General features: G+C 47.6%; 1 protein-coding gene across 2 annotated transcripts; it reads right to left on the bottom strand.

The window, feature by feature from the left end:
• On the bottom strand, positions 1-5,785 carry LOC100381733 (Protein NRT1/ PTR FAMILY 5.10). 2 transcript variants are annotated; one of them, XM_023300787.2, is made up of 5 exons: positions 5,411-5,785; positions 5,095-5,312; positions 1,581-1,679; positions 1,159-1,379; positions 1-1,050 (listed from the first exon to the last, which is right to left on the bottom strand). In XM_023300787.2, exons 1-5 carry the CDS (start codon positions 5,541-5,543, stop codon positions 228-230), a joined length of 1,494 nt encoding a protein of 497 aa, XP_023156555.1. In that variant the 5' UTR covers positions 5,544-5,785; the 3' UTR covers positions 1-227. The 2 variants fall into 2 exon arrangements, with proteins under 2 accessions (XP_023156555.1, NP_001168010.1); NM_001174539.1 differs by having other exon boundaries at positions 25-1,050; positions 1,159-1,679; positions 5,411-5,727.
• Positions 5,786-24,281: the final 18,496 nt, after the last annotated feature.

The following is a 24,281-nucleotide window of genomic DNA, read 5'->3' as shown; positions in this document are numbered from 1 at the left end:
TGATTACGGATGAACCCTTGCCTTAAGAATTGAATGATAGCATTGACCCTCCCAAGTCCCAACAGATACAAATGGGAATCAAAATCAAAGATAAGTATGGACCACAAACCCTAACGGAGAAAAGGTACCATTTACATTTAGTTGTGTGTCATATCACCTATACTATGTCGTAGGATGATGTACTAACTCCATTCTCGAATATTTGTTGCCGCTAATTCATTTTTGAACTAAAGCGACTGACCAACAACAGTTGCATGCACGGTTGCTTTGTTCTTGTACTTGTATGTCACCGCGAAGAAGACATAGGCGAGGAGCTCGAGGGCGCTGAGCGCGGCGAGTAGCCAGTAGAAGTAGTCCACGTGGCCACGGTTCAGGTTGTTGGAGAACCAGCTCCCGCCCCTGGCCGTCGTCACACTGTCGATGATCGACACGAGCGTGCTGCTGATGAAGCTGCCGACGCCGAAGATGCTAAGGTAGAGTGCCAGCCCGAGGCTGCGCAGCTTGTCGGGCACCTGATCGTAGAAGAACTCCTGCAGCCCGACCATGGTGTACACGTCGGCGGCCCCGAACAGCACGTACTGCGGCACCATCCACCATAGGCTCATCGGCAGGGGGACCATTGGCTTGTCCACGAGGCCAGCGTCCACTGCCACGCGGAGCCGGTGCTTCTCGACGAGCGCCGCGATCACCATGGACAAGAGCGAGAGGAACATCCCCGTCCCGATGCGCTGCAGCATGGTGATGCCGGATGGGTTGCCGGAGTACCGGCGCGCCACCGGCACGAGGACGCGGTCGTAGAGGGGGATGAAGACCACGATGGTGATGCTGATGAAGCTCTGCAGCGCGGCCGGTGGTACCTGCAAGTGCCGCCCGACGCGCCGGTCCAGGGTCGCCGCCTGTTTCGTGAAGAACGTCGACGACTGCGAGAACGCCACCGCGTAGAGCAGGCACGTCGCCCATATCGGGAATAGACGGAGGATGTCCTTGGTCTCCTTGACGAGGCCTGCGTCATGGCTGACTGCAGCCTGCTCCTCCTCGTCGACACCAGCGCTGCATAAATCGACATCAAAAGGCAACGAATTCATGCTGTGCCGTCGAACACATTGTGCAAGATTGTGAGACTCCCCGCATATAGTGACAGAGAGTACATGTACATACCTGAATCCCGGCGCCCCCTCTGCTACAGGTCGATCACCATGCTGAAGAGCCTTTCGCCTGCTCCGCCACTCAACAAAAGCCTCGCCGGCACGAGCGAACAGGCCCCGCTCCCCGGCAGTGACGTAGTACCGGTACCTCCTTGTACCGAGAAGGAATACGGCGAGCGCAGCTGCCATGACGGCGCACGGAATGCCGAAACCGAGGCCCCATCCGATGTTGTCCTGCACGTAGTTGAGGAACAGGAGCGTGACGGCGGTGCCGGCGCACATGCCGAAGTACCACCAGTTGAAGAAGGAGCTCCTGGAGACGGTCTCCTTGGGGTCGCTCTGATCGAACTGGTCGGCGCCGAACGCCTGGACGCACGGCTTGTGGCCGCCCTGCGCCACGGCCACGATGTAGAGGGAGACGTAGAAGAAGGTCACCTTAATGGTGGACGGCGCACAGGTCTGGCCCCCGGCGGTGGTGCATTGGTGGCCGCTGCCGGAGGAGAGCAAGGTCGAGAAGGCCAGCATGCCTGCACCCTGCATTCGTTTTCCAGTGGTCATTTGCAGAGTTGCAGTTAGTCAGATTTAGGCTGTCTCTATTCTATTTCAAACTTTACTCTATAAATAGTTAGATAACATATACACGATCTGTTGAAGACAGCCTCAGCGCATTTATCAACGAAGACCAGAAGAAAACAAGTGAAGGCTCGTTTTATTACAGTTTAGAAGTTTAACTATTCTTTAAAACGAGCCTCCACGTAATAAATGTTTATTTGCTTTCCTTATTTTTTAACCATACTGTAATAAATGCACTGAGGCTTCACTGCAATAAAACGAGCCTCCACGCGAGGCCACAGTCTGCCACCCCTCGGCCGACGCAGCGCCAACAGGGTCAGCCCCATGGCCCCCATAGTGATATCCAACTCCGAGTCTCCGACTGCCCGACGGCCGACGACGACATGGCGCTTATCCGACGCCGGTTTCGGGCGCATGGCCGACCTGCTCATGCCGTTGGCCGCGCGCGGCGGCTCTTGGAGCTATCCTTCTACAGGAAGCAGACCATCAGCTTGCTGCTAGACTTCGTGATCGAACAAGCCGTGCAGGTAACAGACAGCAAGCAGGTTCCTACTTGAGCTCGCTCTGTGAAAAAAAAAAACTCGGCCGGGGAGGGAAAGACCGCCCTCCCGGTATTATATTAAGAAGAGACCGAAACAATGGTCCCGGCCGAGAAAATCCCCGAACCCTGGCCCCCATCACTAACGGGTCGGCGTCAACTGTCCACTCTGCAACGGCCCAACCGGAGGGTGGCGCACAGGACATCGTAACCCGAGAGCGGATGGGGCACAGCGAGGGGATTTTTTTAACCAAGCCTGAAAATTCGCTCCCGAGGGGAATCGAACCCAGGACTTGGAGGTGCTACTCGGAAGTCCTCAACCACTAGGCTAGAGGCCCTTTCGCTGAGCTCGCTCTGTGACTTCTTCAGTTCTTTTATTTAGCAATTTTTCTTGGATGAGATGGAGAAGATTGAACTGATGAAGGCAATCACCATTGACACCCACGAGTTCCAACTGACACTTTTGCCTCAGGTATCTGTTGCAGCCTCTTTGCATGGATACAAAAACAGAAGCAGAGTTACTATAGCACCCTTTGCATGAACATAAAATTTGAGATAGTTATACTGAAACTTGCTTTTATAAGCAATCATGTATGCGCTCTATTGAATTTCAATCCCTACCCTGTAATAATTGAATCAATGTCGTCAATGACAGGATGCTTTGCTCATCTAGGAAGACCACGATCAGGTTTGAAAGTTCCGCTAAAAATTAAGATTTTTCTTTGGTATCTTTAACATGGGGTGATCCTGATAATTTGATGAAACACAATCGGAAAGATAGTCAAAAGTGTTATTTCTGTAATTGTAATGAAACAATTAAACATTTATTCTTTGACTGTCACCACGCTAAAACGATTTAGAGGGTAGTTAATATAGCTATTGGTTTAACAACACCTACGTCGATTATTCACATGCTTGGATCTAGCTTTCAGGAGTTGCTACAAAAGAAAAGAATATTATTTTGTTGGGGTGACTGTCCTTTGTTGGGCTATCTGGCGATGTCGGAATGATTTAATTTTTGACAATGTCATATATACATCTTTTATACAGGCTATTTTCAAGGAAACATATTGGTTGCGGTGTTGGGCATTGCTACAGCATGAGGACGTGACAAAGGAGAACATCCAGGCGGTGAGCCGTAGCCTGGAGATTATTGCCATGGAAGTTTTTGCTAGATATGGATGGAAATATAATAATAGACTTTGTACCTCGTAATATAATTTGTTCCTGAGAGATCAACCAATAGATGAAACTATGTAATAACACATGATGTATGAAGCTCCGCGGAGGCGAGAATCAGATCCTTTATCTAAAAAAATATTTCCCATCAGTTTGTGGATGTCGTGTTCAGCACGGGATAGAGAGTAAGAAAAAATAGAGACAATATGGTCAACTTAGATGGTGAGAAATAAGAAAAAAATTGAAAATGATTAAAAAGAAGTCTAGCAGCAATGACTGTCAATTGTCATGATACCATCATTGAACAGGCTACTGGTGGTGCTAATCTGCAACCAATGCCATGGCCATCCTTCAAGGCTACATTCAGCTATGGCCCTATGGTCGACTTCTGGGTACCAGTGTGAGGTGTTTGCTGTTGATAATGCACTTGCAGTTTTGACTTTCTACTATACAGAAGCCAATATTAGCAAGTTGTGTCCATGGTTGTGGCCTTGTGGGTCTGTCAAAGGAACCAATGTTTCTTGATTTCAATGATGGCACTAGCAATGACACTTTCCTGCTGGCAACCAACAGAATTGTGGACCAACTTCCATCATATATTACTGCATGTAGCCTTCATGCTAAGAAGTTCAGTATACTTGGGACCTTGATGCACCCTTCGACATATGCTGGAAACTGCTGCCGCTTGATGAAGGATTCTTTCGTACCAGTAAGGAACTGCAGTCTGGAGCGAATTGGTTGAGCTTGACATATTCCTCGTCCTGTGAGCCTTTTGGTACTCCAAAATTGATCAGTATGGAAGCAAAGGGGAGCACTGGAGTTAGCGTATTAAAATTTTGCCTTGACCTGTCCAGAATCATATGGGGTTCAGGAGCCAAACTTGTGCACTTTTTGCGTGCTGATTCATTTGACGTCTTCAAGATGTGTTCCAGTGACGCCATACGAAATGGATCGGAACTAAGGCATGATCATTTCATACCAGGAAACAATAGAGATATCCAGGGGACAATTGAAGTAACAATGGATGTCTCTGCAAACCGGCTTTAAGACAAGATATCTCCAAGGTTTTCGTACAGCTGCTTGGGGCAATCAGCTTCTCAAGAAGAGGGTAATGACAGGTATTTGCATCAAATGGGCTACCTCTCGTGTGGGCCATGGCCCATTCGCCTGTGTAACAAATCGCAGCAACTACAAGAGGAGAGACATCAGCAAGGGGGAGGGCATTCAGTTCATGTCCTATTCTTCTTCTAGCTTTGCACTCCTCCTCATCCTTTTCTCCCCTCCTTCCCTAGTTCTCTATTCCTTCATATAGATTGCTCTGCTAGCTTCAGACCCCCCTCCTCCCCGAGATCGTGTAATCTGATTTGTATCTGAATAAGCTGTTCTGTGAACTAATCGACAAGGGTGCTAGCTTCAGACCTCCTCTCCCCAGAGATCGTGTAATCTGATTTGTATTTTAATTAGCTGTGAGTCTAAGGATTTTTCAACTTGGCTCAAATGCAGTGAGTACATCTACTAGAGAACCTGGACAGCTTTCCAGATCTCGCCCACGGACGAAGGATTTTTTCAAAGGAAGGGCGAAGGGCTAAACTACTTCACAAAAAACAATGAGACAAGGAAAGCGATCTGCCGATTTGGCATCTGGGTTGGTTTGCTTACGATGACATAGAGAAGCGATGCGACGACGATGGTGCGGTAGCGGCCGAGCCACTTGTCCGCGAGGGCCCCGCCCAGCAGCGGCAGCAGCTGCGCCACCCCGTTCCACGTGTTGATGGCCGCCGCCGCCGCCGCGGTGCCCTCTCCGAGCGGGCCCGTGAGGTAGTTGATCAGGTTCGACGACACGCCATAGAACGTGAACCGCTCCGAGATCTCCACCGCTGCATCCGATCAGCCCGAGCGGTTGACTAACTAATTACTATGTGCTGGTCGCTATGTGAAGTCAGAGATCGATCCAACAGGAGCAAGCTAGACTTGCCTATGATGAAGAGCGCCGACCGCCAGCCGCCGGTGGCGCCGCGGTCGGCGGGGTGGTCGCGGTAGTCCAGCGCCGCGAAGCGTATGCCGTCGGCGGGCGCCAGCAGGGGGTCGGAATCGTCGCCGGAAGGCATCGTCGCCGGAGGATGGGGGGGTCGGGGCTTTTGATACTGTTGTTGGCTCAGAGCAAGTAACGGCCGGAGATGCTGGAGATGAACTAGCTCTGGCACGCTGAGCAGAGAAACGGCAGGGGCAAGCCGTCGCTCGTTGAGCTCGAATTCAAACCCACCAACCAACCTGGACGGCGGGGGGGAGTGGATTGCCGCCTCGGTAGCGGCGGCGGAGGCTTTGTAAAATTGTAAAATGAGAGTGAACTGTGTTACAAAATATTTTTGTACAGGTGATCTGTCATAGTAACAGTTTTTTAGATAATGGAAACCAGGTCCCGGCTTTATCCTCTATGAAAGGAGGTACAGCCTTACAAACAAAGTAACATCAAAAGATCAACACTCCTAACATAGAGTACAATCTTACACCACAATCCTTAAAATAAACACGACACCCAACAGACATACTATAACCTCAATATGTAATCCTGTTCATAAAACTCCAACCAAAATAAGAAAAAAATTGCATAGATGCGACTTCGATCCGTCGACACGTCTCCTTGATTATCTCCTGGTCTTCAACCCTCTGCAAATATCCCCAAAACCTAAGCCAATGGGTCGCCCGAAACAGAACCTGCAAATAAGTAACCATCGGGGTTTTGTTAAACACTAAGTCATTCCGACTTATCCAGATAGCCCAACATAAAGCTGCAACACCTGTAATAATCAGATTTTTAACTTTGAGATGCACCCTATGCAACCAAGATCCAAAAATATGTTTAAATGATCTCGGGGTACTTAGACCAAAACACCAATATAAAAGCCTCCAAAAGAATCTAGCGTAATGACATTTAAAAAACAAGTGTTGTATAGATTCATTCGAATCACAGAACACACATTTTTTACTTCCCTGCCATCTACGCTTAGCTAGATTGTCTTTCGTGAGAGCTACACCTCTAATAAGATACCACATAAAGATCTTAATTTTCAGAGGTATTTTCATCTTCCAAAGCGGTTTGAAATAGAAAATCTTGGGATTACTAATAAGAGCATTGTACATCGAACGGACCGTAAAAAGCCCCGAGGTTGACAAATTCCATTTGAACTCATCTCTCCCACTGGATAGATGAGTATGAGCAATACTCAAGACCAATCTATTCCAACATAAAAGATTACCACCCACCAGCGCTCTGCGGAAAGAGATGTTTAGAGGAATCCTATTAAAAACATTTGCCACTGTATCACTTTTTTTACGAGCTATATTATATAAGGACGGAAATTTTATCATTAGAGGTTGTTTACCCGTCCACGTGTCCTCCCAAAATCTAATCTGCTTCCCATCTTTAAGAATAAAGGAACCAAGACCAAAGAATTGGTCTTTAACTTTCAGTAGCCCAGACCAAAAATGAGAGTCACCAGGTTTTCTACCTACCTTTGACAAGGTACAAGATTTGAGGTATTTGTTCCTAAGTAAATTCTGCCATAGACCGTCCTCATTAATCAATTTAAATAACCATTTACCAAGCAAACACTTATTTTGAACCTCTATGTTCTGAATACCTAGACCTCCTTGGTCTTTAGGTTGACAAAGAATATCCCAACGTGCAAGTCTATACTTTTTTTATGGTGATCTCCTTGCCAGAAGAACCTAGAGCGATAGTAGTCTATTTTTTCCAGTACACCCTTAGGCACTTCAAAAAAAGACAACATAAACATAACTAAGCTTGTGAGAACAGAATTAATCAAGACTAACCGGCCACCTACCGACATAAGTTTTCCCTTCCAGCTGCTCAATTTCTTTTCAAACTTTATCTCTATGGTTTTCCAATCACTATTACTTAACTTTCTATAATGCATTGGGATCCCCAAGTATCTGAAAGGAAAGCCGCCTTTTTGGCATCTAAATAGAGAGAGATAGAGTGTTTCTTCCTCCTCAGTCAGACCAAAACCAAAAAGCTCACTTTTATGATAATTTATCTTTAACCCTGAAACTTGTTCGAAAGTTATCAATAAGAGCTTTAAATTTGCCGCTTTTGCTAAGTCATGTTGCAAAAAAAGGACTGTGTCATCCGCATATTGCAGAATGGATAAACCCCCATCCACTAAATGCGGGATGAGTCCTTCGAATTGACCCTCCTCTTTTGCTCTATTTACCAAAATAGCAAGCATGTCTACAACTATATTGAATAAAATAGGAGAAAGAGGGTCCCCCTGGCGTAAACCTTTATAAGTCTGGAAATTTGCACCAATATGGCCATTCACTTTAATGCCAACATGACCACCTGTTGTGACTGAATTAATCCAGGCACACCACTTTTCGGAAAAACCTTTCATACGTAATGTTTGTTGTACAAAAGGCCATTTGATCTTATCATAAGCTTTCTCAAAGTCAAGCTTCAAAATCACCCCACAATCCTTTTTTCTACGCAGCTCGTGAATAGTCTCATGTAGAACCACTACCCCTTCCATGATATTCCTGCCTGGTATAAAAGCTGTCTGGGAAGGGCCTATTACCTTACTTGCTACCCCCGATACTCGATTTGTAAGTACTTTGGTAAAGATCTTAAAACTAACATTTAGTAAACAAATAGGTCTATAATGTTGAATAGACATAGCATCTTTACTTTTAGGCACGAGAATAATGTGGCCAAAATTAAGTCTAAAAAGAGGTAACTCCCCCTTATGGAAGGCATCAAACAAAGCCAACAAATCATTTTTTATAACATTCCAGAACACCTGATAAAATTCTGCCGGAAAGCCATCTGGCCCCGGGGCCTTATTGTGTTCCATCTGGAAAATTGCTTCTCTAATGTCGTTTTCAGTAAACACTGTCGTTAGAAAAGAATTCTCATCCGGAGAAACTTGCGGGATATCATCCATTACAGACGAGTCAAAAGACGCCCCAGATGCTTCAGGTGGACCAAAAAGACCTTTATAGTAGGAAGTGATATGCTCTTTCAAAAGTGCATCACCTTCTATAACCTGGTCCCCATTTTGAAGATGATAAATTCTCGACTTTCTATGTTTACCACTTGCCACTAAGTGAAAATATTTTGTATTAGCATCACCTTGTAACAAACCCTTAGTCTTGGCTCTTTGATACCATTTTACCTCCTCTTCTCTTAGTAATTCTGCAAGTCTACTTTGCAAGTATTGTTTTAAGTCAAGCTCTTGTGCTGACAAAACAGATACTTCTGCTTTTTTATCCAACACATCCAAACTGTTCAAAATTCCTTTCTTTTCTTTTTTGTACGCCCCACTTACATTTTTTGCCCACCCTCTTAAGTGCTGCCTAAGCTTCCTGATTTTAGCTTGCCAATTCTCCATAGGTGACAGACCCCTAGACTCGTATGACCAAACTTCTCTAACCATATCGTAGAACCCGTCCCTCAGAAGCCAACCAAGCTCGAACTTGAAAGAATGTTGGGAGGAACTAGAGATTTGTTCCCCAGAATTCAGTAATAGAGGAGTATGGTCGGAAATGTCACGGCTTAGGGCCCTCACAGAAGACAAAGGATATTTTTGATCCCACTCTGTGGTTACCAGGATTCTATCCAACTTTTCATACGTAGGTCTTTCGAGGTTGTTTGCCCAAGTGAATTGGCGACCAGTCAACTCTAGTTCCTTAAGACATAGACCATCAATAACGGCATTAAAAAGAAATGGCCACCGATGATCAAAATTGTCTTTATTTTTTTCGCTAGAGAATCTTAAGATATTAAAATCACCACCAATCACAAGAGGCAGCGTCTCATGGTTGCCCATGCGAACCAGTTCAGATAAGAACATCTCTTTTTTTCTAATTGAGCCGGGCCATAGACCAATGTTAAAGCCCACTTGAAGCAATCATTTTTATTACACAAAGTGAATTTAACAAAAAAATCTCCTTCTTCTATAGCCCCAATATCATAAATGTCCAAATCAACACCCAATAACAAACCACCAGAGCGTCCCTCAGGTTGTTTATAGTGCCACAAAAAATTTTTACCTCCACATAAATTACGAAGGGAAGGTTCGGTGAAGGATTTACGTACTGTCTCCGAAATCGCAATAAAAGAGAGGTTCAGTTCTTTAGACAAATCTGAAATGAACCTAAATTTTTTGGGGTCTCTAAACCCATTGCTGTTCCAAAAAACACCCTTCATTTTGAAACAGAGCGAGATTTTTTCCTACCTTTTCTTTTCTTTTTATGAGATACTGCAGTACGAGCCCGAATAAACTGCTCACTGGTTGTATCCATAACTTCATCTAGGATGTCACTACACAGGCTGCTTAACATAAGTTTTTCTAATTCCTTCTCCTCATAAAACTCCTTTTCCTCTTTAGCAATAGCCCTATCTATCACATTTGTGTCACTCGGTACTAAAGCACAAGAATTTACAGAGTTAGAAAGAAAATCCACAAACTTTTGTAAGTCACTAGAGCAATCAGAAAATTTGAAACCGATATGTCTAAGGTTGGAAAGGATTTTCTCACTGGGCAAGAAACAAGAGGGTGCAACATGTTGCGTACCTTCAGTAAAAGATTTATCCAGGTTCCTAGCAGCCTTCAGCTTGGTAGCTCGCTCAATAGAATCCCCAGTGCTTAAATTTGCTCTCCTTTTGCTTCTTTTCGATACCGCATTGCCAAGAAGACTCTCCGGGACAGCAGCCAACATCGAAGCTTTAGGTGTCAAGACCCCAGCCATCTCCCTGCTCACTGTACCCAAAGAGTTACTTGTCGAGCCCCTAGAAATGGGCGACCTCGGCACCACACCACAACTGATCTGGTCTCTATGTGATCGAGTGACGGTGTCTGCAGGAACAAATTGTTCTTGCAAGACAGCCTCGAGCACCCGCCTGCCATTCTGACCGTCGCCACCAATTTTACTAGTCGAGCTACTCGCCAAATCATTTTTCTTTCTAGTGCCCCCTTCCTTATCCTGTGGGACAGGCCCATTTCCATCAGCACCATAAGGTTCATCATCTCCAAAACCCTCATCATCCATGTCCATCAGAACTGGGTTATCAGAGTCCACATTTTCCTCTACCCGAAATTGCAGCTCATATAAATGGTCACCGATGACAATATCCACAAACTGAGGAATGAGGTTTGGATCAAGAACAAGTACTTGAAGACGGCAAACATCAAACTTGTTCGTAAACTTCATATCGACAGCCTTTGTCACCCCCAAGATTGATCCAACAGCCCATATCAACAAATACTGTTTCATTTCAGAAGGTAAACCCGTAAACTGGAGCCATATTTTTTTAAGTACAGCCTTAGGCATCTTAGCAGCGACTGGTTCTTCAATCTTCATGGCCGCATTGTATTTTGTTTGGACCACCCCCCACTCCAACATATGGTCCAAGTCCTCTCGCGATGGAAACACTGTCCTGAAACAGTTCGGACTAGATTTCTCCACAACCCAATTCCAATTGCCTGAGACCAATCTCTCTAATTCAGCCACAACTTGCGACTCCGACAGCACACCGCTAGTGATCTTCACTGAGGCCAACAAAGACACGGTCTTGTTTCTCTGTTGTGGCACAAAGGGGATGTAGTAGAAACCTAAACCATCCACGGCGTAACCGCAGGTTAAGGCACTAGGTTTGTCCCCCCTGAACTTCGGACACCTTTCCGTGTTGTGGGCATCAGCACGACAGATGTCACAAAACAGCTTAGCAGTACAACCTTTCATGGCATGTCCTTTGGTCAAACAACGATAGCAGTACGGCTGTTTACTAGATGTTTCTTTCACCACTGGATAATCATCCATATCTACCGCCACACCTTTGCCCTTGTCCGATGCAATATTTGAATGACCAGCACCCAACTGAAGAGCAGCACAGTTAGTCACCGGAGCTGACTTCTGCCCGATCGCATGGCTTAGCAATGCAACAGCTTGTGCAATCATACCAGTAGAAGATGCAGATGGGTCCGACACAGCCGCCGCTGACAGGTTAACCGGAGTACGAGAGCCTCTGTTCCCCTGGAAGCCTCCTCTGAACTGATCTCGACTTCCAGGATTAGAACCTGCATACCCAAAGTTGCCTCGGTGCCCACCAGCGACGCCAGCACCCAGGCCATAGCTCCCATGACGGCCACGTACAGATCGACCCCTGTGCCCACCTTGCCCGAGGTACGGCCGGCGATAACCCCCGCGACCTACCAGGTCTCCCTGGCTGTTTGAACGGCCCCCACGACCGCCCTGAGCTCCATCACGGCCAGAAGCACCTCCTGCACGTTGTCCTCCCCCCTCCATGGAGCCAAGCAGAATGTCTGCGTATGTGGCGGCGCGAAAGCAACGAGACACAGGTTGAGCAGAACGAATGTGAGGAGCCCTAGCAAGACCCACACCAGTTCCAGTCCTGGCAAACAGAGCCACTAAACCCGACGCAGGCTTGTATGGCATATGTGGCCCAATTTTCAGAGTCCGATGCCTGGTATCACCAAGCGGCCCAAGACCCTGACAGATGGAAGCCCGATCATTGCGCACATTTGAAATTTTTTGAAGGTCACCACGGACTGCAGAACAGGAAAGCCTTACATCCTGTCGTGCCGAACGCCATGGCAGGACAGCACTGATCTGCGATCGATGCGAGGAGATCAATGCTCTACCAATGGCGTCGCCAAGGGTCAGCCGAGGAGAAATCCTAGGTGTCGGCAACCGCCCCTTCCAAGGACGTTGATCTGACCGCCTCTTTGTTCCAGACTCCACCGTATAAGAACCAAGAGGTAATCCCATATCCGAGTACGAGCCAGATGTAGGCTCAGGAACTAGAGGCGGGAGACGATCAGACGAACGGGACATCGGGAGAGCAGGAGTTTCGCAATCCCCAGGTGAAACGATGTGTTCGTCTACAACAGATTCTGAATCAGAGGTACTTCCAAGTGCCCAGAAACGGCCACCATGAAAGTCCTCTATTCCATGAACGTGTGAACCAGTTCTAGAGGCTGAAGCAACTAGGCACTCGTTGAAACGATGCAATTGCTCCAATTCTAAGAACCGTTCTAAGTCTGGATCATCAGGATACTGACCCAGAGGGAATTTCGATCTCGGGGTCGTCGCTAATCGTAGACGACGAACACGAACCTTGCCTCTCATAGAGGACGAAAAACAAAACAAACGAAGAACAGCAAGGGACTTACTCTACGTGGAAGACTGGGAGAGCTCAGTTTCGCCGCCGAAGCCAAGAATGTTGGCACCATTGACGAGAACTCTGAGACGCTCCGCCTGCGTGGGATGGATGATTGGGGGTCGGAGCCGTGGGGGCCTAAGCGGGGTCCAGCCCAGGCGAGAGCCGAGCCGGCCGCCGGAGGCAGCGGCGAGTGCGGTGCGGTGAGTGCGGCGAGTGCGGTGCGGTGAGTGCGGAGGACTATCTAAAGAACACACCCCTTAGGAACTATTGTATATATAATTCACTACACTGCAATAAAGAACTGTCCGGGATGATAACCTATATGTGCTATCCAAAATAACAGGATATGGAGTTATTGAATTTTACTTTGATAATTAGTAGAGCATGGGTTGTGGAGACCTAAGCATTGGCTGCGGTTTGTTCATCCATGAACTTATCAGCCTAGAGACCGTGCTTTAGGCAGCAAGTTTCTTACCCACTACTAGGAGATCTACCTCATTAATTTGAGGATTATCTATACAATGCTCACTAGTATTCAAAGTATTTATTCAATTGGAAGGTTTGGAACCTTCAGGGAACTCATATCACTTGTAAGAGTTATTGAATTTTACTTTGATAATTAGTAGAGCATGGGTAGTGGAGACCTAAGCATTGGTTGCGGTTTGTTTATCCATGAACTTATCAGCCCAGAGACCGTGCTTTAGGCAGCAAGTTTCTTGCCCACTACTAGGGGATCTACCTCATTAATTTGAGGATTATCTATACAATGCTCACTAGTATTCAAAGTATTTATTCAATTGGAAGGTTTGGAACCTTCAGGCAACTCATATCACATGTAAGAGTTCTTGAATTTTACTTTGATAATTAGTCGAACATGGGTAGTGGAGACCTAAGCATTGGTTGCGGTTTGTTCATCCATGAACTTATCAGCCCAGAGACCGTGCTTTTAGGTAGCAAGTTTCTTGCCCACTACTAGGAGATCTACCTCATTAATTTGAGGATTATCTATACAATGCTCACTAAAATTCAAAGTATTTATTCAATTGGAAGGTTTGGAACCTTCAGGCAACTCATTACACATGTAATTTTAAGGTTTTTTGCATATTGAGCATACAACATCACCATTGTGACTATTAATTTATGCGTAAATTAATGGATGTCCATGGTAATGACTGTAGGAACATGTCAACCAAAGAGTTCGAGGAACTCGCCCTTGATGGGCATAACTACCCTACTTGGGCTTCAGGTATTGAAATAACTTTTGCTTCTCGTGGGATCATTGATGCTATAGCAGCACCCATCACTAGTACTAATCCAGTAAATGAGGTTAAAAAGAACACGACACTTTTCCTTTTGAGGCTTTACATCCATAAGGACCTTAAGCAAGAGTACCTTATGGAGAGATGCCCTCACAACTTGTGGAAAGCTCTCAAGGAGCGCTATGAACAGCAGAAGGAACTCATATGGCCGTCAGCCAACCATGAGTGGAACCACCTTCGACTGCAAGATTTTAAATCTGTTGCAGAATATAACCATGCTCTTCATAGCATTTGTTCTAAATTGAAGTTTTGCGAGAAAGAGCCCTCTGAAGCAGATAAGATAGAGAAGACTCTATCTACCATGCTCCTAGAGGACAGGATATTGCATCAACAGTATCGCTCTAGTAATTTCCAGAGATATTCTCAACTTGTGCACACATTGACCCAAGCAGAAAAGCATCATGAGCTTCTTCTAAAGAATGCTCAGCAGCACCGTCCTGGGTCTGCCCCTCTGTCTGAGGTACATTTCAATGTGCATAAGACTGAGAATAAGAAAGGATTCAAGAAAAATTTTAAGAATCCTCCTGGACCTCGCAAATTCAATAAGAACAAATTTCACAAGAAAGGAAAAGGCAAAGAAAAAGGAAAAGGCAAGCATCTACCATCTAAGGGCAATAGAGCTTGCCTTAGATGTGGTACTGAGGGCCATTTTGCTAGGGATTGCACTTGCCCTAAGCACCTTGTTCTTTTGTATCAACAATCCCTAAAGAAGCCAAAGTCTGATAAGCCTGGTTTTGAGGCTCATTTCAATTCTACTGAAGCATCAATTGAGGTTGGAAGTTCTTCACTGGCTTTCGCTGATCTGAAGAACACTCTTGCTAAAGAGCACCTCAATGCGGTTGACAACAAGTCTCCCCTTCTACAAGAAGATGAAACTGATGATATGATCATTGAGTATACGTCAAAGGATCCATTTGGAGATTTGGCATAATCTCCCATGCTTGGAGATTTGATCATGATCACTGTGACTTGTGTGATTGTCCTATACTGTCTTTATAATGTTGTTGTAATAAGTAGAGATATACAATCTCATGTTCTGAGTTGTAACATACTCTACAGACCAGTGTTGGGTCCTGTGAGTAGTGCAAACTCATTATTTGAGTCGCCATACCATTATTGTAATATTGTTTCGACATTGTGATATTTAATATCATGTTATGTATAGTACTAAGTTGCATCACAAAATTCTTATTCAGATTTTTTTTATGTATAGATGCATAATGATGACAACTCGACGGAAGAGGAATTATGCCTTGTGGACAGTTGTACCACAAACTCTATACTTAGGGAGATCAAATACTTTCAGACTCTTAAGAAAAGAGATGGGAAAGTTTTGACCATCGCCGGACGCGATGCTGTGATAGTTGGCTCTGGTCGAGCAAATATTACCCTCCCCATGGGTACTGAAATTGTGATCGAGGATGCATTATTGTATCCTGATTCTACACGTACCCTCCTAAGTTTTAGAGATATCCGGGAAAATGGATTTCATATTGAAACCCATGATGAAAATCAAGAAGAGTTTTTCTTCTTGACCAAGCCGAATAAATATGGCAAGCGCATATGCGAGAAAATTCCATCACTCACGTCTGGGTTGTACTATACATATATTAAGAGCAATGCACATGTTGCATATAAGGTAATTTTCCAAGATGTTGATGCATTCCAGATTTGGCATGATCGACTTGGTCATCCAGGCATAGGGATGATGAGGAAAATTACAGGCAATTCAATTGGTCATAATTTGCCTACAACGAGTTTTCCCAAATCTAAGGATTTTATTTGCACCGCATGTGCAACTGGGAAACTTATTTTGAGACCATCATATCTCAAAATTAAAGTTGAACCGCTTAAATTCCTTGAAAGGATTCAAGGAGATATTTGTGGGCCAATTATGCCAACTTCTGAGTCGTTCAGGTATTTCATGGTACTGATTGACGCATCTACTAGATGGTCACATGTGTGTTTACTATCAACACGCAACCATGCATTTGCCAAGATAATGTCTCAAATTATCAAGTTAAAGGCAAATTTTCCTGAACATCGGATTAATTCAATTCGAATGGACAATGCTGCTGAATTCACATCTCAGGCATTCAATGATTATTGTATGGCGCTGGGTATTCAAGTACAGCACTGTAACGCCCTGAATTTGGGGGTAGAATTTTTTTTCTTCTTTTCTCTCACCAAATTCAGGTGTTACCCTTTCCTTTTCCCTTTTCCCCTCGCTAAACCTTGATCTTTTCCAAAGTTACAGCGGGTTTTGGATTTAGACCTCGTGTAAAGCAAAACCTTAAAATACTTTATTTTGGGTGATGCACCATGCCGAACCATGCATACTTTTTTGATTGTTTAAAAATGTGAAAGCATTCATCTAGAGGAAAATAGATTTTAGAAAAAGGAAAACCTTTTCCTTCTCCTCTCCCCCTCCTTCCCCATTTTCGGCCCAGCCGCCCCCCCCCTTTCCCTCCCCGTCGTGGGCCGCCTGGCGGCCCAGCCGCGCGCCCCCCTCCCCCTTTGGGCCCAGCCGGCCCAACCGCCCCCTCCCTTTTCTTTTTCCAAAAATCCCCTCCCCGCGGACCCCGCTCGTCATCCCCTCTCTCTCTCCCTCACCCTAACCCTAGCCGCTGTCGCCCCCGTCCCGCCCCCGCGCCGTCGCCGCCCCTCCCCGGCGCCGCCGCCGCGCCGACCTCCCTCTCCGGTGAGGTTTCTCCCTCCCCCCTCCCTTCTCTCCTCCCCTCCCTCCTCCTTCCCTCCCGCCGGCGTCCCCCGCCCCCGCGCCCGGTCGCCCCCGGCCGCACCGCGCTCGGCCGCCCTCCCCGCGCCGCCCTCGGTCGTCCCCGGCTCGGCGAGCTCGGCCGCCTCCGGCGAGCTCGGCCCCGACCGCCTTCAGCTCGGCCGCCCCCGGCCGCCCGCGCCCGCCCTCCCCGCGCCACCCTCCGGCGAGCTCGCGCCGACCTCGCCCCGACCCCGGCCTCGGCCGCCCCGCCCCCGTCGTGCCCGGCCCCGGCAAGTCTCGCTCCGGCGAGCCCGCCCCTCGCCGTGCCCCGTCTCGGCCGCCCCCGCGCGAGCCCCGCTCGGTCGCCCCATGCCCCGGCTCGGCCGTCCCCGTCGCGCCCGCGCCCGGCTCGGTCGGGCCCGCCTCGGCCCCGTGCCGTCCTGGCCCCGACCGTGCCCCCCGCCCCGCCCGTGCACCGTGCTCGCCCGCTCGCCCCGCCGTGCCTTGCTCGCGTCGTGACGGCCCCGGCGTGGCCTCGAGCTCGGCCTAGCGTGCCTTTAGCGAGCGGCTTTGAGCTCGGCTAGCGCTCAGCCCCGACGTGCGCACGGCTAGTTCGTGGCGTGTGCGTGCGGTCTCGCGCGCGTGCTCGCGTAGTGCGCGTGCCTTGGCACGACCCGTCGTGCCCCGTCTACCCCAGACGCCCTGTATACCCCCCTGTGTCCTATGCGCGCTAATCACGTGTTTATATTAATAAGATAGGAGTCTCAACTTGGAAATTGGTTACGTCAGTTAATTTGTATAGCTAATCATCTATCTCATTCAATGATAATCTACTAAAAGTGGTCACGTTTACATTAGTGCATGTAACTAATCCTTTTGTTAGAACCAATTGGAACTAGAACACGTAGCGTCTAGTTATTCGCCTACTCGTAGTGCATCTCGGGCTTAAGCTCTAACGCTCGCGAGACCTTTTCTCATTTCTTCCTAACCATGGTAAGTTTATTATCGTATGAGATATTCTATGTATATCTACCTCATTTGTTCTGTTGTATGGTGTACTGTTTGTTCCCTAATTTGAATGGATGGATGTATGTATGCTTGCAATCGCATAGAGAACGATCCGGTCGAAGAACCCGAGGAACTCGCAGGAGAAGCCCCTGAGCAGCAGTCGGTTGGTGGAGGCAAGTGTCCCTTGACCTATCTCTGTCCTATTCACTCTTTAATTCACCTCCCGCATTACACATTTATGCCTAAGGATTGACTAGCTTTTGTTATCCATGTCCTTGTTTACCTATTTGGGTTGGATTATTATTGTTTAGCTTTATGCTATTGCTCAAACTCTAATCAATGAACATGATGAGATTATCTATGATACGCTGTTTTCCCTTCTCTTATTATGATGTTATACTTGTGGTCTTCAAGGGGGCTCGAGCGGTTTCTCGAGTGCCTCTCCGTAAGGACCTGTTCTATGGATGACCGCCCGGGAAAACAGTGCAACCATGAGGGTGGAATGGGATGCCCTTAGCTGAATAATTAGAGGATCCGGGGTGTAGTTCACTTAGCCGTCGTGCCGTCAATGGGGCTCGGTGTATGCGGCTCGCTCCGCCAAGTTTGGGTTCGCCCCTTGGGGAGGAGTGCAGTGCATTTAGGAAACCTAACGGGTGGCTACAGCCCCGAGGAATCTTTGTAAAGGCTACGTAGTGATGCCCTGCTAGGCCACCTAGGTAGTGGTCAATGGGGAGTAGCTCTCTCCGGGCAGAAAGGGAATCACAGCTTGTGGGTAAAGTGCACAACCTCTGCAGAGTGTTTGAAAACTGATATATCAGCCGTGCTCACGGTTATGAGCGGCCAAGGGAGCTCCAGTGATTAGTGGTACTTGATCAGAGACATTATGGTATAGGTGGCTATGAGATCGATGGTTTTGGTTATGACTATGGTGCTGGTAAGTGGTATTCTTTCCGTTTGGAAAGGGTACATCGGGCTAATAACTTGGGTTAATGCTAAAACCTGGCTTTCTATTAGTAAATAATAATCTGACCAACTAAAAGCAACTGCTTGACTTATCCCCCACATAAAGCTAGTCCACTATAGCCAAACAGGATACTTGCTGAGTATGTTGATGTGTACTCACCCTTGCTCTACACACCAACCCCCCCCCATCCCCAGGTTGTCAGCATTGCAACCACTGCTCGGGAGAAGATGAAGCTGTGGAAGGAGACCTTCAGGAGTTCCAAGACTACGACGAGTTCTAGGCGTGGGTTAGCGGCAACCCCCAGTCGGCTGCCTGTGAAGGCCGCGTTTATCTACGTTTCTTTTCCGCACTTTGATTTATTGTAAGGACTATATGGACGTCTCGGACGTATGATGTAATCGACTATTATTTCCCTTTTTAATACTATTTGAGCATTGTGTGATGATGTCCATGTTATGTAACTGTTGTGTACATGAATAACTGATCCTGGCACGTACATGGTTCGCATTCGGTTTGCCTTCTAAAAACCGGGTGTGACATAAGTGGTATCAAAGCCGTGTTGACTGTAGGACCGCTAACCTAGAATAGAATGGTCGTTCTAAAGACTATAGACCTTTGTCCCTGCCTTGACTTTGATATCCCTTCAAAAGTTGGTCATACCGACCAAACCTATGTTCTACTATACATTATACCTTGCTGAAAATTGTGTTTTATTCTAATCCTTCATTTATTTATGATTCATTATTTGCTGGTCATATTAATTCTGTCCTCACCCTTTTGCTTGTGATGTCTTTTGTAGATGGCTCGACTTAGACACACTGCACGAAAGTCCGTCATCCCCTTCTTACCCTCTCGCCTTGCTGAGCGTCCGCTTCGCCGTCCTGTGGCCGGACAGTCCAGCCACTTGGAGAGACTGCACCACCGCCTGCATGAGGAGCAGGAACGTCGACGATAGGAGCAGCAGGGCTCTTCTTTCTCGCTCCAGCAGGAGATAGAGTCCGTGAGGAGCTGCTCCCCCGTGCTTCCTCTGGAGGCGCCCCCTGCACCACCACTGGGCGCCCCAGCCTCTGGAGTAGCTGCTGGAGGAGACCCAGACGGCGGAGGTGGCGACGACAGCTCGAGCCACGACACCGACTTCTCTACTGACCATGAGCCGGAAGGATGGGTTGCTCGACCCATCACTCGAGACGCTGCTCGCGGGTGTCACTTCCACGATGCGCTCGACACCCTGCTACGTCGGGCACTTAACCGACGTACTTGGTCCATCGAGTATCGCTGTGTGGTCTACCAGCATAGTCGCGGGGTCTACCCGGACCGCTGGGAGGCGACCTGCTTGGTGCGCCGTCCGGAGAACAGTCTCCAGGGTGTGGAGGCCTGCTCAGAGCACTATTCTATCTCTGAGCGGGACTCGGCTGAGGCGGCCATGCAAGATGCTGCACGGCGTGCGCTTTCGCACTACTGCTCGGTTCTCGGTGGGGTAGCTGACGGTCTTGACCTAAAGTATTACCCCCGCCGTCCATCTGGCAGCACAGGAGGCGTGATTGTCTCACCTGTCGGTGAGGACAATCCTAGGTTGAGCAGCACAGTCAACCTAGCCATCGTGCTAAACACGAAGCTGGACCATGCACTAGACGAGCTGAGTAGGGCTCGTGCTGAGATCGCCCTGCTGCGGGCTGAGCGCGCGGAACGTCGTCACCTGGACGATGGTTCCCCCGCTCCCGTCGAGACTCAGCACCTGTACCGCTCACCTCGGCGTGGACACCAGCCTTATGGCCACCCCGACTGCAAGACCAAGATAAATCTAGAACCATAGATCGTTAGAGTTGGATCTCGTAATTAATACAAAATATATACGTAGAAGCTACAGTCTTAGTGTTAGTCTCGCTCTTAGTTAGTCTTAGTTAGATAGGGTAGTTTGCTATATCCTGTGCATTTATGGTTGTCATGATGAACTATGTTTGGTTTGGATCTTTGTAATGACTGTCACCAGAGTGTGGGTATCCCCTGCATTTTGGTTTACCTATTATGTTAATGGAGTTAGTTATATAGTTGGGAAACCTTTTATTCCACTTTCCTCTTTATCTGAGAAGTTGTGTGGTCTGTGTTGGAGATCAGTGAAGATGTTCATCTGTTCAGTGCTATTGAAGGTTTCTATACTCTTTTCTTATGCTGCAAGATTTGCCAGATTAGTTCTGATGTGTGGTTGCATTCTGCAGATGTCAGAGAACAGGCGCAGAGGAGGAAGACGTGCTCAGCAGGAGCGAGCCGCTCAACAGGAAGGGGTGCCCCAGCAACAGCACCTGCCGCCCCCGCCTCCGATGTCGATCGAGCAGATGTTTCTGATGCAGACTCAGGCAGTTCAAGCCATCGGTCAGACTTTGGCTGCCATTCAGCATCAACAGCAGCAGGCCCCACCTCAGCCTCAGATGCCTCAGATGCCCAGAGACAAGCGTGCTGAATTCATGAGAGGTCATCCACCAACGTTCGCTCACTCTTCTGACCCCATGGATGCTGAAGACTGGCTGCGCACTGTGGAGCGGGAGTTGCATACCGCTCAGTGCGATGACAGGGAGAAAGTCCTGTATGGTCCCCGTCTGTTGAGAGGAGCAGCTCAGTCATGGTGGGAGTCTTACCTCGCCACCCATGCCCACCCTGACGCCATCACCTGGGAAGAGTTCAGAGGAAGCTTCCGTCAGTACCATGTTCCTGCAGGTCTGATGACAGTAAAGAAGTAGGAGTTCCTGGCCCTCAAGCAAGGGCCATTGTCTGTCAGTGAGTACCGGGACAGGTTTCTGCAGTTGTCTCGCTATGCTCCTGAAGATGTCAACACCGACACCAAGCGACAGTACTGTTTCCTGAGAGGCTTGGTTGACCCTCTTCAGTATCAGCTGATGAATCACACCTTTCCGACATTCCAGCACCTGATTGATAGAGCAATCATGACAGAAAGGAAGTGTAAGGAGATGGAGGATCGTAAGCGCGAGATCAGTGGACCCCAGCCTGGAAGCAGCAATCGTCCTTGTTTCTCAGGCAATCAATCTCAGCAGTTCAGGCAGAACCAGCGTCCACCTCAGCAGCAGCAGCAATTCCAAAGGCAGTATCCTCAGCACCAGTATCAGAGCAATCAGTCAGGAGGTCAGTTTCAGAGGCAGAATCAGCAGGCACCTCGTCTTCCTGCCCCAGCAGCCCAGCAGAACAGCCAGGCAGCACCAGCTCAGGTTGGAAACAGAGCATGTTTCCACTGTGGAGAGCAAGGCCACTGGGTGATGCAATGTCCGAAGAAGGTAGCCCATCAGCAGTCAGGCCCCAATGCCCCAGCAAAGCAGAACGTGTCTCAGCCTGGAGCAGGCAATCGCTCTCAGCCGCGCTACAATCATGGGAGACTGAACCACTTGGAGGCTGAAGCAGTTCAGGAGACCCCCGGCATGATAGTAGGTATGTTCCCAGTCGACTCCCATATTGCAGAAGTGTTATTTGATACTGGAGCAACGCATTCTTTCATTACTGCATCATGGGTAGAAGCACATAATCTTCCAATTACTACCATGTCAACCCCCATTCAAATTGACTCAGCCGGTGGTAGAATTCGAGCCGATAGCATTTGTTTGAATGTGAGTGTGGAAATAAGGGGGATAGCGTTTCCCGCCAACCTTATAGTAATGGGTACTCAGGGAATAGATGTCATCCTAGGGATGAATTGGCTAGATAAGTATCAGGCAGTTATCAGTTGTGATAAAAGGACCATCAAGTTGGTGTCCCCACTAGGAGAGGAAGTGGTGACCGAGTTAGTCCCGCCTGAGCCAAAGAAAGGAAGTTGTTATCAGATAGCTGTCGATAGCAGTGAAGCAGACCCAATTGAGAGTATCAAGGTTGTGTCCGAGTTCCCAGATGTGTTTCCAAAGGACTTACCGGGTATGCCACCAGAGCGGAAAGTTGAGTTTGTCATAGAGCTTCTTCCTGGAACCTCCCATATCTTTAAGAGAGCTTACAGAATATCTGGACCAGAGTTGGTTGAGCTTAAGAAGCAAATTGATGAGCTGCCAGAGAAAGGTTACATCCGACCAAGCACCTCGCCTTGGGCCGCTCCTGTCTTGTTCGTGGAAAAGAAAGATGGCACCAAAAGGATGTGCATCGACTACCGAGCTTTGAATGAAGTCACGATCAAGAACAAGTACCCTTTGCCCAGAATAGAAGATTTGTTCGACCAGTTGAGAGGAGCCAGTGTGTTCTCCAAGATTGATCTAAGGTCAGGTTATCATCAGCTCAGGATCCGACCTTCGGACATTCCGAAGACGGCATTCATTACCAAGTATGGTTTGTATGAGTTCACTGTGATGTCTTTTGGTTTAACCAATGCACCAGCCTTTTTCATGAATCTGATGAATAGTGTATTCATGGACTATCTCGATAAGTTTATGGTGGTATTTATTGACGACATTCTGATTTACTCTCAAAGCGAAGAAGAGCATGCAGATCATTTGAAGATGGTATTGCAGAGATTGCGAGAGCACCAGTTGTATGCAAAGTTGAGCAAGTGTGAATTCTGGATCAATGAAGTCCTATTCTTGGGTCACATAATCAACAAAGAAGGATTGGCTGTGGATCCAAAGAAAGTGGCAGACATTCTGAACTAGAAAGCGCCAACAGATACTCGAGGAATCAAGAGTTTCATTGGAATGGCCGGATATTATCGGCGATTCATTGAAGGGTTTTCGAAGATTGCGAAACCAATGACAGTGTTGCTAGGCAACAAAGTTGAGTTCAAGTGGACCCAGAAATGTCAAGAGGCTTTCGAAGCGCTGAAAGAGAAGTTGACTACGACGCCTGTCCTAATCTTGCCTGATGTGCACAAGCCCTTCTCGGTGTATTGTGATGCTTGTTACACAGGTTTGGGATGTGTGTTGATGCAGGAGGGAAGAGTTGTGGCTTACTCGTCCCGACAGCTGAAGGTTCATGAGAAGAACTACCCAATCCATGATCTAGAGTTGGCAGCAGTGGTTCACGCACTGAAGACATGGAGGCACTACTTATATGGACAAAAATGTGATGTTTACACAGACCACAAGAGTCTGAAGTACATATTCACTCAGTCAGAGTTGAATATGAGGCAGCAAAGATGGTTAGAGTTGATCAAAGACTATGAGTTGGAGATCCATTACCATCCAGGCAAAGCAAACGTAGTGGCAGATGCTTTGAGCAGGAAGAGTCAAGTCAATCTGATGGTCGCTCGTCCGATGCCTTACGAGTTGGCCAAGAAGTTTGACAGGTTGAGTCTCGGATTTCTGAACAATTCGTGAGGAGTCACAGTCGAGTTGGAACCTACCTTGGAGCGCGAAATCAAAGAAGCGCAGAAGAATGATGAGAAGATCAGTGAGATCCGGCGACTGATTCTAGAGGGCAGAGGCAAAGATTTTCGAGAAGATGCAGAGGGTGTGATATGGTTCAAAGACCGCTTGTGCGTTCCCAATGTCCAGTCTATTCGGGAGTTGATTCTCAAGGAAGCTCATGAGACAGCTTATTCGATTTACCCTGGTAGTGAGAAGATGTATCAGGATCTGAAGAAGAAATTCTGGTGGTACGGAATGAAGAGGGAAATCGCAGAGCATGTGGCTATGTGCGATAGTTGTCGAAGAA

This window comes from Zea mays, chromosome 8 (assembly GCF_902167145.1).
Source record: "Zea mays cultivar B73 chromosome 8, Zm-B73-REFERENCE-NAM-5.0, whole genome shotgun sequence".
Taxonomy (NCBI): domain Eukaryota; kingdom Viridiplantae; phylum Streptophyta; class Magnoliopsida; order Poales; family Poaceae; genus Zea; species Zea mays.
Note: the sequence above shows the minus strand (reverse complement) of the source record. Positions and strands in the feature narration are given on the sequence as shown.